Source organism: Abramis brama, assembly GCF_963993115.1.
Source record: "Abramis brama genome assembly, chromosome: 3".
In the NCBI taxonomy this organism is placed as follows: domain Eukaryota; kingdom Metazoa; phylum Chordata; class Actinopteri; order Cypriniformes; family Leuciscidae; genus Abramis; species Abramis brama.
In genome coordinates, this window is record NC_139965.1 from 51,703,878 (window position 1) to 51,719,831 (window position 15,954).

General features: G+C 35.7%; 1 protein-coding gene across 13 annotated transcripts in view; it reads right to left on the minus strand.

Annotated features, from left to right (window-relative positions):
• Positions 1 to 15,954, minus strand: part of LOC311078545 (adhesion G protein-coupled receptor L3) — a 311,310-nt gene that overhangs the window by 26,434 nt on the left and 268,922 nt on the right. For all 13 annotated transcript variants that reach the window (XM_084107416.1, XM_084107415.1, XM_084107412.1 and 10 more), the window contains 4 exons: positions 13,794 to 14,003; positions 12,519 to 12,739; positions 12,209 to 12,275; positions 12,000 to 12,091 (listed from right to left, as the gene is read on the minus strand). In XM_084107416.1, the coding sequence (XP_083963542.1) occupies positions 12,000 to 12,091; positions 12,209 to 12,275; positions 12,519 to 12,739; positions 13,794 to 14,003 (590 nt within the window). The remainder of the gene's footprint in view (positions 1 to 11,999; positions 12,092 to 12,208; positions 12,276 to 12,518; positions 12,740 to 13,793; positions 14,004 to 15,954) is intronic.

Genomic DNA, 15,954 nt, shown 5'->3' on the forward strand with positions numbered 1-15,954 from the left:
GTAACTTAGGTCCATTTAATAATATTAACAGGTGCGACTTTAAATTGTAATAATTAATTATATTAATAAATGCTTTAAAAGTAGTTGTCATTGTTTGTTCATGCTATATGTAATGTTGTTAATAAATGGAGCCTTATTGAAAAGTGTTACCAAATTAAACTTAAATTAGAAGTGTTGAAGTCCACAAATGACTAAAACTGAAAAATAAATTAAAGCTAAATAGAAATGAAAAGCTAATAGAAATGACAAAGCAAATTACTAAAATTACTAAAACTTAAAAGATTAGAAATAAAAAATGAAACTAAAAATAAAAGGTAATTCAAAATAGTAATAAATGCTGTAATACCAGCTAAAGACGATAAACACAAATTTAAATTTGAATCCATATAACGCAAGTGAGTGGCTGTTGCTCGGTTGACGCTTGAAAAACCACACAGAGAAATCGTGACGTAATGGTTTATAGTTAAAAATATTAGTATTTTTCTTACACACACATATCGGTTGGCTTTAGAAGACATTGATTCATCCACTGGGGTCGTGTACGAATTACCAGAACAGTTGCTATGTGGTTTTTCAAGCGTCAGCCGAGCGGCAGCCATTCACTTACACTATATGGACTCACAGAGATTGATTATTTTCCCAAAAATCTTTGTTTTTGTTTATCTGAAGAAAGAAAGTCATATACATCGGGTATGACATGAGGGTGATTACATGATGAGATCATTTTTATTTTGTTGTGATCTTTTAACAGACTAGGGTTAAATACATTTACAGAAATGTAACTTTCTACAAGAACATGCAACTGATTAAAGTAAACTATATCACTTTTCACAAATAGGATAAAAAAAAAATAATTATGTTCTTTTTCAACAAACGAGTCAGTGCAAGACAGTGTTTAACCTTAAGAATGTAGGCTATGCACATACATAAATGTTACCAACTCAGTCAATAATTGAGAGTGACTGGAAAACATGATTGTGACATTTCTGTGTGATATTTATGTGAAGATCAAGAGCAAATTTCAAAATGTATTTTAAAGGGCACTGCAGAAACTCGTTGCAAAGGGAAATTCATTGAGTTTACAGAATGACTAACTGTACGCAAGGAGTTAATATTGGATGTACAGTCAAACCAAAAATTATTCAGACACCAGATATCATTTTTGATATTTTTTTACTAGTGGGTGCAGGACACTATAGCTAATTTATGTAAGAGAGGATACAACCTGTGACATATTATACCCAAAAATGCTTCATAGAGTGGACTACCAGTAAAATGTATACATATTTGGTACCAAAAATTATTCAGACACTTTGACCTGACCATGTTTTGCTTAAGTGTTTTTTCTTTAATTGCTAATACGACCTTTTTGAACCACAGACTGAACAAAATTAAGCATTGCTTGGTAATCGGTTGACCTAAATTGGTATTATCTCATTGTGTACTTAAATTTAACAGCTGACAGCGATTCAACCTGATTCATTTGTGAGACAGTCTAACAGAAGGATGGCCAAAACCAGTAAAATATAAACTCATTTGATAACTGAGTTTTTTTTCTAAACTATATTCGCTATATATATCAAGTATGATAATATGAGAAATGTTGAAGGTGTCTGAATAAATTTTGGTTTGACTGTAGTTTTATTTGTATCAACAATAAAGAAAACAACTCTATACATGAATTGCTTTTTTATTTGATTTATTATAGGGTGTATTAAACATCCAAATGAGTTTAGGCCAAACAGAACAATGGAATTCTCTGCAATCAATTTGATTGAATTTATAGATCCATAATTTACTGCACATAATGCAGGAATTTGTTGAATTTGCATTAATACTTAAAAAAAAAAAAAAAAAAAAAAAATCATGGGGAGGCGTAATAAATTTGTGGAAAGTGCCAAACTAAATGGATATTAAAAACCCCTAAATAGCTCACGCTCATGTCCAAGTTTTTTCACTCTTGTCTTGAGGGAATAATAACCCGTATTTCTTACACTCATATGAGAATACAGCTCTCTTTTCCAGAAACCTCATCCTTATGCTTATGCTTTTACTTTTATTTTCCTGAAGCTACACTATGCAGATTCTCGTGCACCTTCGTTCACCCTCTCTAAAACACACTCGTGCTGAAAACCCCAGGCGCATTAGAAGTTTAATTGAAGCAGATAGCGGCGACTGGTTGCGTTAAAGACGTCCTGCTGGTAGTTTAACAAACACAAGACTGCGATTGAACATCTCTCCTCCCTCAGGTAGCCTGCTGCTGATCGCCCGGGTTAAACATGAAAAATTAACGTGAATTATGATAAAGAGACTGCTTTTAAAACCGTTTAAGAGAATTAGCAGCAATTTGTCATATCGTCTCACTCTATCTCCAACAGCGAATCTGCATCCCAATGGCAGCTGTAATTGAGTTAGTTGGAGGCAGAAAGTCTTGACGGAAATGTGAATAATGTCCTCAAGGTGCTGAGTGATAACTTCACCCAGAGACACGTCTGTCTTGAGTGGGTTTAATTGAGTCATAGATTAATGAATAAAAGGAATCGCTCATGACACAAGGATCAAACTCAGACCGCCCACGTCAATCCAGAGTTGTTCCTGTATCGCACATTAAATGAGGATTATGACATATTGGTGCGAGACAAGTCGACCAAAACGACCGCTGCAAATCGACACTGGAAATACTAGTCGTTGATTTTTTTTTTTTTTTTTTTTTTTCACATTTATGTTTGGCTTTATATTTCTGCAAAGGCTGTGTTTCAAATTACTGTCTTAATGTTACATTTTAAAAATGAGACATTAAATTGAAAAGTGTATATCTGGAGCAGAAAACAAAATCGTTTATTATAACCCAGACCTTGCCTGCGTTCGTTTTCTCCATTGAATAGAAACATCAGCAGCAGTTAGTGGTAATGGTATCAGTCATACTGGCCTTCATTCATACACTCTTACACTGAAAAAAATGATTCTGACCCCTTGTAAATGTTACATGTTTTTATCTGGTTAATTTCACTGATTATAATGTGTTATTTAATCCTACTTATTTTTTATTATTAATTTTCAAATTCACTGCTCTTGTTTAAAACAAGTTAATTTCATTCAATTAAAAGTAATTAGAAAAAAATAAGTTTAATTTAATTTCCATATACACTGTCAAATGAATACGCTAATCTACTCAATAAAATTGTGCAGATTACAAGCAACATTATTAATTAAATTTAACACATTAGAATTGAGTAATAATTAATAAAATTAATTCCTTAAAAGTTAACCATTTTAACAATTTTTAAACAAAAATATCTGAATAACAGACAGACGTCAAAGATGGATTAAGAACTATTTATTTTGTATGGCCAACATTGAAGACACCTGATGTTAACAAGCAGAATCACTGATGGAGAAAACTGTAATGTTACAACCGTAATTTTAAGTTACCATCATGGGGATCAGTGTGTGTTTTAGTTGGGCTCTTTACCCTGAAACCATTAACTTTAGATTTTGTTTGGCTGCTGTACCTGAGTTATAACAGCCTATGAACAAAGAGAAAAGGTGATCTGATGGTGTTGGTTGTGTTTTAACAATCATTATTTCACAGTCATTTGACCTGAAACACTGAAACCGATCACCTCTGAACATAAGCTCATTATTTATTCATGCAGCAATGCATGATGGGAGCCATGAATGAGTTTTGATTGGTAGCACCCAGAATGCACTGCAACATGCTTTATAATTGTCACCATTGTTGAGATTCACAGGCTGATTCTTGAAAAAATTTAGTAAATTCAACTTAAAATAGTTTAGCTAAAATTATGAATATTATTAATCTGAAATTACTTATAAAATATAAGTACAACCAATTTACAAAATATAAGTACACTCAACTTAAAAAATATATCTGGATTTAGATAAATTTATTTCGTGCAACCCCTTGACGTAAAAAAATTAAGTAAATTCAACATAACATTTTTTTCAGTGTAGAAAAAAAGGTATAGTATATAGAACCTTTCAGATGTTCCCTTTAAAGGATAATTTTTTGGAGTTTTACTTTTAATTTTTTACTTGGATTAAATTTGATAAATTACACATCTCTTAAACATAAAATTGAAGTAACCCGTTAAACATGAATGTATTATGCAATCATTTATGACATTTCTCTTTATATAGAACCTTTTTTAGCATAAGGGTTCTTTAAAATTGAATCAAGAACCCTTGGGTTCTATATGAAACCATTGTGAACTTAGTAAAAAGATGCAATTAAACAAATATTTAAAATATACCATCTCTATGTTGTTTCTACATGAATTTGGAGATTCAATGTGACATTATGTACTACAACATAAAAATATATTAAACATTTTAACGTTCAATGGGTTTTCCAATTTATTTATTTTAAAGAGCGATTAATCACTTTTTAATCAACTGACAGCTCTACAATGAATTCATGAAACTGATCCAAAACCAGGTAAAAGCCATATAGACACTGGTTAATAAGTTCACAGATAATCGCCCCTATAGCAGTGAACCAGTGAAATGTCAAAACTTTTCGCAACAGCTATGACATAACGAAACTTTGTTTACTGAAATCACGTGACTCTGGCAGTTTGAAACACGACCTGAATCACTAGCACCAAACAAAGATTCAAAAGGATTTTTAAAGCTTCATGAAGCAGTCTTTCAAAAGCACCCATCACTAATTTTACTTTAGTTTCTTAAGTGTTTTTTACTCAACTCCATGAAAAATTGAAGAGCAAAAATTGGTCCTATGCACATAATATTAAAGCAGGTTAGGCAATTTGTTCCAGAATTTTATTTTTTTATGCCAGTTGAAAGTCTCTTTGCATCCTGATAGCAATCACAAGTTAAGTGTTCTAAATGTATATACATACATACATACATACATACATACATACACACACACACACACACATATATATATATATATATATATATATATATATATACAGTACTGTGCAAAAGTCTTAGGCATGTTAATACCCCCCCCAACCCTAACCCTATTCCCCCAACCCCCCAATTATTAGGGCCCGAGCACCGATGGTGAGAGGACCCTATTGTTTTTGCTCCGTTTATTCTTCTTCTTCTTCTTCTTCTTCTTCTTCTCCAAAGTGAATCGCTTTTTAGAGGGCCTTAACGTGCTCGAAAAATCATGAAACTTTGCACACGCTTCAGAAGTGGTGAAAATTTACATGTGATATGGTTTTCAAAATTGGGTGGGGCAAAATGGCTTAATTATTGCCCCAACATTTTGCCCCGGCTCGACGTTTCACGTACAGGTATGAAATTTGGTACATACATGTAATGAGCCAATACCTATAAAAAAGTATCTTGGAGCATAGCCCTAAACACAACAGGAAGTCAGCTATTTTGAACTTCCTCTCAGATTTTGTGCAGTTTTCGCCATTTCCTGATGTTTTACTTTAACAAACTCCTCCTACAGTTTTGATCTGATCCTCTTCAAATTTGGTGAGTGTAATCTTAAGGCCTTTCCTAAAGGCGCCGGGTGGCGGCGGCAGGGGTGCGAGGGCCCTTTTCATCGCTGCTTGCAGCTTTAATTATTATTATTTTTATGCAAGTACGCGGTAGTTAAAGACACCTAATATAAAGTGTGACTCAAAAATTTGCAAAATAAAAATTCAGATTTTTTTTTTACAATGTAGATCATCGGTAAAACAATCTGTAAAAGGAGAGAGATGAGTGTGGAACTACGGACGCACACACGTATGCACAAACACACACATAAAACGTCAAACACAGGAGGAAGTGGGCAGGTGCAGATGACCTCCAGAGGGACACATGACCGGTGGAGAAACAGGTTGATCTTACCAGTGCCACTCCACTATGACACAGCCGTCATGAAAGCGATAGCTGTGCAAACATCAGCAGACACGCACACAACAGAAAACAAGAACAAATAAATGAATAAGACAGAGAGACAGAAAATAATTCCTTCGAAAAGTGCAACAGCAACTAAACAAATAAAAAGCAACTTAAAAAGAAGCAGCAACAACCCCCTTCACAGCTGTTACACAACACTCGCACAATTTAGGTCTTAAGAATTTAATTTAATTTAGGATGCAAGAAATAGTATGACGAGTATGACCTACAGATGCATGACATTGAGCCAGGACATATTAAAAGGATTTAACTTTTATAGCCAAGAGCCTTTAGTTAGAAATTATACAAATATTTTGCAACATTATAAATGCTGTAGGCTACTGTCATTTTTGGTCAATTGAATTAATCCCTGCTGAATAAAAGTATTAATTTCTTTAAAAAAAAGAAAAACCTTACTGATCCGATAGTTCAGGCTTTTGATAATGATGGAAATGTAGTCTTAACCTTGAGAATGAAATAATAATAAATGTATTATTAAGTACATTTATTACTGGCCTGCTACATGTAACTACATGAAATCACACCAATAATTTCATGCTAATACACATTCTTAAAAGTCTTTTCAAATTTGGGGTCAATAAGATTTTTTAATGCTTTTGAAAGTAGACTGTTCAGCTCAACAAGGCTGCATTTATTTAATCAAAAATACAGTAAAAACTGTAATATTGTCAAATATTATTATAATGTAAAACAACTGTTTTCTATGTGAATATATTTTCAAATGTAATTTAATCTGTGATGCAAAGCTGAATTTTCAGCATCATTAATGCAGTCTTCAGTGTCACATGATCCTTCAGAAATCATTTGGATATGCTAATTATTATCAACTTGTACTGCTTTATATTTTTGTTGAAACTGTGATTCATTTTTTTTCAGGATTCTTTAATGAATAGAAACTTCTAAAGAAAATTATTTATTTAAAACATTTAAAACATTATTTTGCAACAACCTTCATGGCTTTACTTTTGATTATTTTAATGCATCCTTGCCGAATAAAAGGGGGAAAAAATGTACTGTCTTTTGAAACTTTTGAACGGTAATTGTACAAGTATGTTTGTTTTTATAGCTTTAAATCAAGTGGTCCAATAGGATTTGATGTGCCAAATGAATGTTGCAGTTGGTATTTATATAATTAAGGGGGTGAAAAAATGTCCTTCTATGGACATTTTATTGGTCAAACATTTAAAAACAGCCCTTTGAATCAGATGACGCCATACATTTATTCGTCTACTTTCCAAGATGAGATAGACTGTAAATTATAAATGCAAATATGTGCTGTTTCGTCACCATTTGGAGTGCAATAGCAGAATGAACGCACAAAACTGTTGAGTGTTGTGGCCGGTGGTCTCACACACATAAATGAAGGCATATATCTGGATTTGTTGTGTGACAGAACTGAGGCGTTGAAGTCGTGACCTCTGTGAGCGGAGCAGGGTGGACGTAGGTTGGTTTGCGGTTAATAACTCGACCTTCCAAATAGCCTTATAAATCACATCACACGCTTTTAAATCTTTTTTTATTTCTTAGAGCCGACTGTTATAAATCAGACAATGAACAACAGCAGCAGCAGCGATGTTCACACAAACCTAAACGAACCGATATAAAGTGGATACCATGTGATGAATAGTTGACAAAAATAAAAATTCAGTCTTTGTTTCGCTACAAACAAACCTGTATGACTTTCTTTCACCTGTATCTACAATTTCTGAAAAAATAGATTTTTTGTCCATGCAGTAAAAGTCGGGTGTCCAAAACAACCCTGGACTCCACTAACTTTTACTGTACGTATAAAAAAACACCAAGACATTTTTCAAAGTATCTTCTTTTGGGCTCCACAATAGAAAGAACGTCATACAAGTTTGGGATGACATGAGGGTAAGTAAATGGAGACCTAAAGCTATGAAGCTCAAACTCAATCTTCATTTTGGAGGAACTGTGAAACATTTATCTATTTTACAATGGATTTGAAAGTCACTCATCTGATCAGAACTGTTTAATAATATTAGGTTTACGTTTATAAGTATTACAAAATGTGAAGCCTCGTCTGCAGCATGTTTGTTGTTAGATTTATCCTTCATTTGTATTTTTCATCTCTAACAAAATAGACATTATAACATGGTTATCTAATGAAGTCAGTAAGTTAAAAACTAAATTAATACTTATTCAGCAAGGATGCATTAAATTGATCAAAAGTGACAGTAAAGACATTTATGATGTTACAAAAGATCTCTATTTCAAATAAATGCTTTTCTTTCTATTGATCAAAGCATCCTGAAAAAAAATGCATCACAGTTTCCACAAAAATATGAAGCAGCACAACGGTATTCAACATTGATAATAATAAGCAATGTTTCTTGAGTAGCATATCACCATATGAGAATGATTTCTGAAGGATCATGTGACACTGAAGACTGGAGTAATGATGCTGAAAATTCATTTTTGCTTCACAGGAATAAATCACATTTTACAATATATTCAAATACAGAAACAGTTAAATAGTACAAATATTTCACAATATTACAGTTTTTACTGTATTTTGGATCAAATACATGCAGCCTTGGTAAGAGTTTCAAAAACTTTAGAAATCTTACCGATCCCAAACATTTGAAAAGCAGTGTATATTGTGATACTGTTGTGTTGCTCACACACCCAAAAAAATAAGCGCACTCACAGTTTTGTAAGTGTTTCTGTTCAGTCTCTCATTAGAGCAAGTAATCAACCATCTACAGATCAAACTAATACACCCCAGTATGAAAACTACTAACAAGAGACTGTCATTATCTCATTATTAGCATGAATAGAACGTCTGATTACAAGAATTATCCCATTTAATCTGAGACCCCATGGAGGGAGGAGATGTGTGGCTGTAATAAGACCCTCGCTCATGAATTAATCAAACCCATCACCTCTGCTGTTGTGATTCTGTTTTATGTGGTCCCCTTCAAAATGAATATGACGAAGCATTCCTAACAAACCCTTCAGAATACAGCGCACCAGCAGGGTTCTGGCAGTAAAAATCCTATTTGTTTCTTCCACAGTGAAATTGATCGTCATAAACCTCTCGAAACAGAGATAAGATGAGGTCCTAAACTTGAGAACTACATAATCCTGAATTGACTATTCATACCCTGTTTTTGGACACTTAAATGCACATTAATTGCAATTAAATTTAAATGTGTTATATGTTACAATTATATGACACATTTGTAATGATGAAGTTGCAATTTAGAACATTTTAAATATATCAACAAACTACAGTTTATAATCAGTATTTTACATGTGCTTTAGTACTGTATGTGAGTCAACACATCAAAATAAGTGTACTTCTTTAAATCACAACAAAATATAATTAAAACAAGGATTTAGCATGTAAAAGTAAAACTTTTAATTTGGCATTATTACAAAGTGCACTTCTTAAAAGTGTACTCATGTACTCCAAGTACACTTTAAGTGGCCTTTCTTTATTCAACATATTATCTGCAAGTACACTGCACTACAACTGCCCATTTAAGTGCATATTCAATTAAGCACACTTTTATGCATTTTATTATCTTGTAATCAATGTCAAATATATTGTATTTTATACTTTAATGAGATGCAATCAATCGTTTTATGGTGTATGGTTATTCTTGCTTTGATTGATATTCCATTTCTCCTAAAGTCGGTTTACATCGAGTTTACAGTCTTGTTCCTTTGTCTCTCTTCGCCAGTTTTCTTAAAATCAATGTTTGTATTACTGCGATTCATCTCTGAGCAGGTTGATTTGATTCAAGGCTTTGAACTCTATAGAGAACATGTTTCTGAAAAGCCTGTAGTGAAAATGAATGGGAAAAAATACTTCAGGAATGAAGCCCAAGGCCACTGCAAATGCGGGTGATCACGGTTGAGCTCTACACATGAATGCATATGTACATGTGTCATAGTCAGGATTTATGCACTTCAATCAGGTGTCCATCAGAATTCTCTAGCTGTGATAGACAAAGGGACATATTAGTCCAGTTTGGCCCTTTAACACACACACAAATGCGGTGAACCACTGTGAATTATCATCCCATCTATAGAAATGATACTGCAAGATCACTGACTCAAACGGTCTGATTAGTATGCATCACATCGACATAAGCACACACATGAACAACTGAGCACACACACATCATTTCACTGTCCTGCTCACTATGCTGGATCTAAGGGGACAGCCATAAATTAGCATATTTATAGTCCTTTCAGCGCTCTGCTCTCCTGAGTGGCTGTGTGGCTCCGGTGATGAATATTCATGTGCGTGCGGAGGTTAATTTGGGCAGAATGTCTGCTGCTCTTTCCTGTGAAACAACACAGATCTTCAGGTAACGACAACCTCCCCACAGAATACACAGACACACACACGCACGCTGTGCCAGTTTTACTTTTACCTCAACCTACGACAATAATATGATAAATGAGCCATACAAGTTCCTCAGTAGATGGTCAATGGACCAATGTTTCTTCCTTCCATAAACTTGAAGTGTGTCATTTCTGCACAGTTAGTGCCATGAAACAGGAAATGGTTGTTTCCAAACAGGTTTCTCAAACACAACACTCCTATTATCTCATTTTACCTGACAACTGCTGTTTGGACTAACAGTTAGTGATGCAAAATTCATAACACTGCTTGAGTCTGAATTTGACATGCTGTTGTCAAGCTGCTCAAACAAACTGAGCAATATTTTGACTTTTGTTGAGACCTGGTATTAAAATTCATCTCAAGTGATCTAAGCAAATATAAGGGGCTTTCGCACCGGGTAGTTCTAGGAACTTAGTTCTAGAAACTAGCCACCAGGGTGGTTCCCCGAGAACTAATGGTTCCCTTAGGAACATTTTCCTGGTTGCATTGCCAGTAGGAACTCTGAAGTGATGTAAGCCGTGCTTGTTGTTGTGACTTTTATTTTAATGGTACGGCAGACCTTTATTTTGCTCACATTCTCTGGGTTATATAGGCTATAATCTGTGTGTTTACACAGCTTTTTTTAAATGGCCGGTGCTGGTGTTTTGCGTGTGTTCGGCCAATCAGCATACACTAACATCACGGATAGTTCCTATAGTGCTGGTTTAGACCCTACTCTGAAGTTGGAGCTAAATTAGTTCCTCCAAAAGGAGTTCCTTTTTCCTATGAGAACTAAAATCATTCCTATTTCCTGCAGTGAGAACACGGCAAAATCCGGGTACTTCCACCAATAGTTCTAGGAACTATGAAAAGGTTCATCCGGTGCGAAAGCCCCTATAGGTTAATATTAACGTGGTCTAAAATTATATATGGTCACCGAAACCGCATTTGAAGGATCACATTACTTTTGTAGCGTAAACGCCAATGCCTAGGTCCCTAGCCCTACTTTTCAGGCTCCTTTTCAAACACTCCACCCACATAGACTCCACCTACTGCTGGCTCCATCCCTCATCAAGTCCACCCACAAACTCGACCTCTCTTATAGTTTCAACTCTCTAAAGGTCCGAAATTTTCGAATGTGTTTTTTTTGTATTCGTCATTCGGTGGCTCTGAATTGTCAAAACACCTCTCAAATGCTTGCTACGGAGCATTTACAATCTAACCTGATCCGATTTTTTTTTATGACAGACGAAAGTTTCAGAGGCAGTGTGTGAACTTAATTGACACATGAGGTCGTATTTATTTTTTAACGTGCGTGAATTTCGGACTCAGTGTGCAAGGACTCCACCCACAACAGGCCCCACCTTTAAAAGACTCCTCCCTTCAAAGAGCACATCCCTCAGGCTCCACCCCTCACCTCTCAAAGATTTCACCCACCGCAGGCCTTACCTTTTAAAGGTCACTTCCTAAAGACCACACCTACCACAAGCTTCACCCTTCATATACTGCACATTCATCTAACAGACTCCACCAACCACAGGCCCACCCTTTCAAAGGCTCATCCCCAAAGAACCAGATGCCACTCCCCTCATAGACCAAATCTACGACTAGCTCCACCCCTCTGCGAGATCGACCTTTCAGACTCCACCCACCACAGGCCCCACCCATCAAAGGCTCCTCCCTCCAAAGAGCCCATCCCACAGGCTCAACGCCTCACTGTCAGGCTTACTTGATGTTGTCAAGACAACCAGAATCTGGCTTCAGGATGGCAGTGTGGTGGAACATCTTGTACAGAGCGATTCCAAGGAAGATCACATTCAGCTAGGAAGAACAGAAGCACAGGATTGGTTGAGGGTTTACACGTGAGAGCACTAGAGTGTGCAACATTGAACATGAATGTTTTGAATGTAGTTTTTAAAGAGCATCAGAGCTGGTTACCATGATGATGAGTGTGGCGGGGCCTATAAAACTCCAGATGAAATAAGTATCCAACCGCAACCAGCACCTGAAAATGCGAGAAAGAGATGTCAATTAAAGTTTCAAAGTTACACACACACACACAAAAAAAAAAAGAAGTACCGCAGATTGTCTCAAGAGGTTCTTGTGTCTTTTGGCTGATACATGAGAGTTCTTTCAATTATTCAGACTTTAATTTCCGCATCATTAGACTAAACTTAAACCCTCCTGTGACCACCCACACACTCATTCAGACTCATTCAGATAATTTGAGTGTGTGTGTGAGACTCACACTCTGTCTGTCCCGTAACTGCGGTAATCCACTGCAGCAGAAACGGCTACAATGAGGGCAGGAATGCCATATCCGGCCAGGTAAAAATATCTCCTGCGTGAATGCTCGCTCTCAAACACCTCCACCAGCATGATGTAGAGCTGAACGCCTTCCAGAAACATCCACGTGAACGCAGACAGGAAGAAGAAATGCAGTAGTGCCGCAAAGACAGCGCAGACAATCTGAAACGCACACAAAAGGTCTTGTGAGGGCGTGTGTCATGTGGACATTGATGGATACTGTTCAGTGACCTCGCAAACCTGCTCAGATATTTGAAAAATGTTAAATAATAGGGTTTAAAGATTATGAATCATGTATGATGTTACTGCATTCGAGTCACACACACTGAACACTCTCACATTAAATCTTTATGACACACACGCTTGTGCTATTTCACCATCTCATGAACTAATAAAAACATGGAGTCAGCCAATTTAAACATCCCGGGCCCTATCATACACCCGGCACAAAAGTGCTTTTTGCTAGTTTCAGCCCGACGCAGTTATCATTTTCACGTCTTGCGCCGTGTTGTTTAAATAGCAAATGGATTTGGGCCCATCCATTCGCCCATGGGCGTGCTGGTCTGAAAACGAGGTGTGTTCAGACGCATTGTTGGCGTGTTGCTATTTTGAGGAAACTGAAATAGACTGCGCCATTGACCAACGGAAACCTGGTCTAAAGTCAATGGCGCAATATTTTTTTTTGTTATTTAAAGAGCGCATTAGTAATATGCGTCTATAGGTGGGTCTACAACGCACGTACAGTTTGTCTCGTAGATGGTCTGCTTGCACGCTTTAACCTCGTGCACACACAGATCCGTTTCCTCGCCAGAGAAGCGTTCAGTTTTTCCGCTTGCAAATTCCGCCATGTAAATAGCGAATTCATTTTTAAAGCAAATGGAAGATGCGACTCTGATTGGTTTATTGCACGTTACGCCCAAAACACACCCATTACTCATTAAGAGTATACAGACAACCCTTTAGACCATGTGCTGGGTGCGCCGACCATTTTTCCCGTCGTTAAACTAGCAAAAGTGGATTCGGACTAGGTGCACTTGCACCGTGCGCTTTAGACCATGCGCTTAGATAGTTAAAATAGGGCCTCCCATGTCCAAATATGCGTTACACGGTATAGAGAGAACAGTACTTAAAAAAGTTGGATTTTTATGTGATTAAAATAAATAAATAATACAAATACAATGAAAAGATGATTTATGTGTTTGTATGTTTGTCGTACAGGCTGGTCTGCACGGTTGATGCCGGTGAGGAAGAGCGTTTCAGCGATGAAGAGCGAGATGCAGAGGTTCTTGTGAATGGTGTTCCTGTCGCTCTGGAGGCCACGGAAGAAGCAGAAGGTGAAGATGCAGACGAGCAGACAGACCAGAGACAGCAGGATGCCCACCCACGTGATGACGTCCAGCAACAGATCATGCACAGGGTCTGTCGTCTACAGGGAGAGAAAGAGATTAGAATGTTTTCGCATTCCTTTGAACATGAACATTACAACTGAATATAAAAATATCGCTGCAAGCAGCAATTACAGGACTCAAGCACAGCAGCAGATACACAGTGACACCATCAAAGTGTCTGATACAAAGTATGAGAGCACATCAGAGCAATGATTTCAGACATTTACACCAGGATGGGCAGTTCATAATTTTGCACACAAAAAAAAAAAAAAAAATTAAGTATATTATCTGCAGAACATTTACTAAAACTAACTAAAACTGTAACTAACACTAATTATGGTAACACTTTACAATAAGCTTAACATTAGTTAACTATTTTAGTTAACATGAACTAAGAATTAACATCATTTATTAATCTTAATTCATGTTAATTTCAACATTTACTAATACATTATTAAAATCAAATGTACTTTTTAACATTAGTTAATGCACTGTGAAGTAATATGAACAAACAATGAACAGCTGGATTTTTATTAACCTGTTAGCCACTTTTGAAAAATGCCCAGAAATGGCATACCCTAACTAAAACAGATACAGTTCATCAACCCTTTGCACTAAAAGCACAACTATGGTCTCATTTGAAAGCTGACACTTGGCAGTTTATTGTAAATTTAGAACTAATTATTGTCATAATGAACAAAATTGTTATAAATAGCTTCAAAGTTTTGTAAAGTTATTACAAATTTATATCTTCATGAAAATAATATTGAAGTTGGCATTGTATCAATCTAGAAATGCACTGAAGCTAAAGCCACATGACCATGTTATGTTTAAAATCTGAAGATGATAAGTCTAAAACTCTGTATTTAATTAAATGTTTCTAACTTGACTTTATTTTGATTAGACTCTAAAATGCAAACTGATGTTTATTGTCATCTTCTAAGCATCTATTCAGTCTATTGTCTCTATTATTTTGTGGTGCAAACGAGCCCCATTCAGTCTCAGTCTCTCCTGCACACATTCACACCTCTCCGGCCTGGTTATGGCTCTAAATTTGCTTTTCTTTTGTCTGCATTATAATTACTAACGACTGGCTATTCACGCTGTTTCAATCCCTAATTTCTTTTATCAAAGTTCTTCACTTCACATTTGAAACTGTATCAAATGCCCTTCTTGAAAAAAGAAACATTTCAGTAAGCATTCCTATTTAAATTTTTTCATAAAAAATAACAGCAAGGTGGCAGGTGCATCTTGAGCTAGGTAGCATGTTAGCTTAGCACACCATTAATACATGACATTTATGAGATTAAAAACATGTTTTTGCTCCAAACTTACTTTATAACGCAAGTCGAATGTTTTAAATAACCTTAAGTGATCTGATTTGGCTTTGGTTAAAAAAATCAGACAGAAAATATATTATTTTATAGTATTCTGCACAATGATAAAGTCTATATCGATTAGCATTACATTATAAATATAATCTATTATTATGAAAATACCTGACATGGCTCAAAGAACACAGATAAATCATATATCGTTGCAATCATGTTTATTGTCTCCAAAACATCTTTATCTGCAATTTACAGCAATCTCTGTTTATTTCAGGGAGTTCCTGGAATGTTACATGACTTGGCTCTTCTTCATGTGTTCCATTATGGACTAAATGTGCATAGGGCGCCCTCAGGCTGCCAGTGTGTATTGAAAACACAGACATAACTGTCACTATAAGTTTCTCAGAATAAAATAGTGGTCAAATACTGAAACTTGAATCTTATATCTTTTTAATGATGTATAGTTTGTCAAGGTAATAACATTAAATCTAATAGTAACTTTGAACTATTTAAACAAAGAACGATTCAGTGCGTCGGCGCGCTGATGAAGCTTAACAGAAACAAAGATTAATAAATACTGTAACAAATGTATTCCTCATTGATAGTTACTTTTTGTGTGTGGGGGGGGGGGGGATTACTTGTTTGCTCATAATTTTCA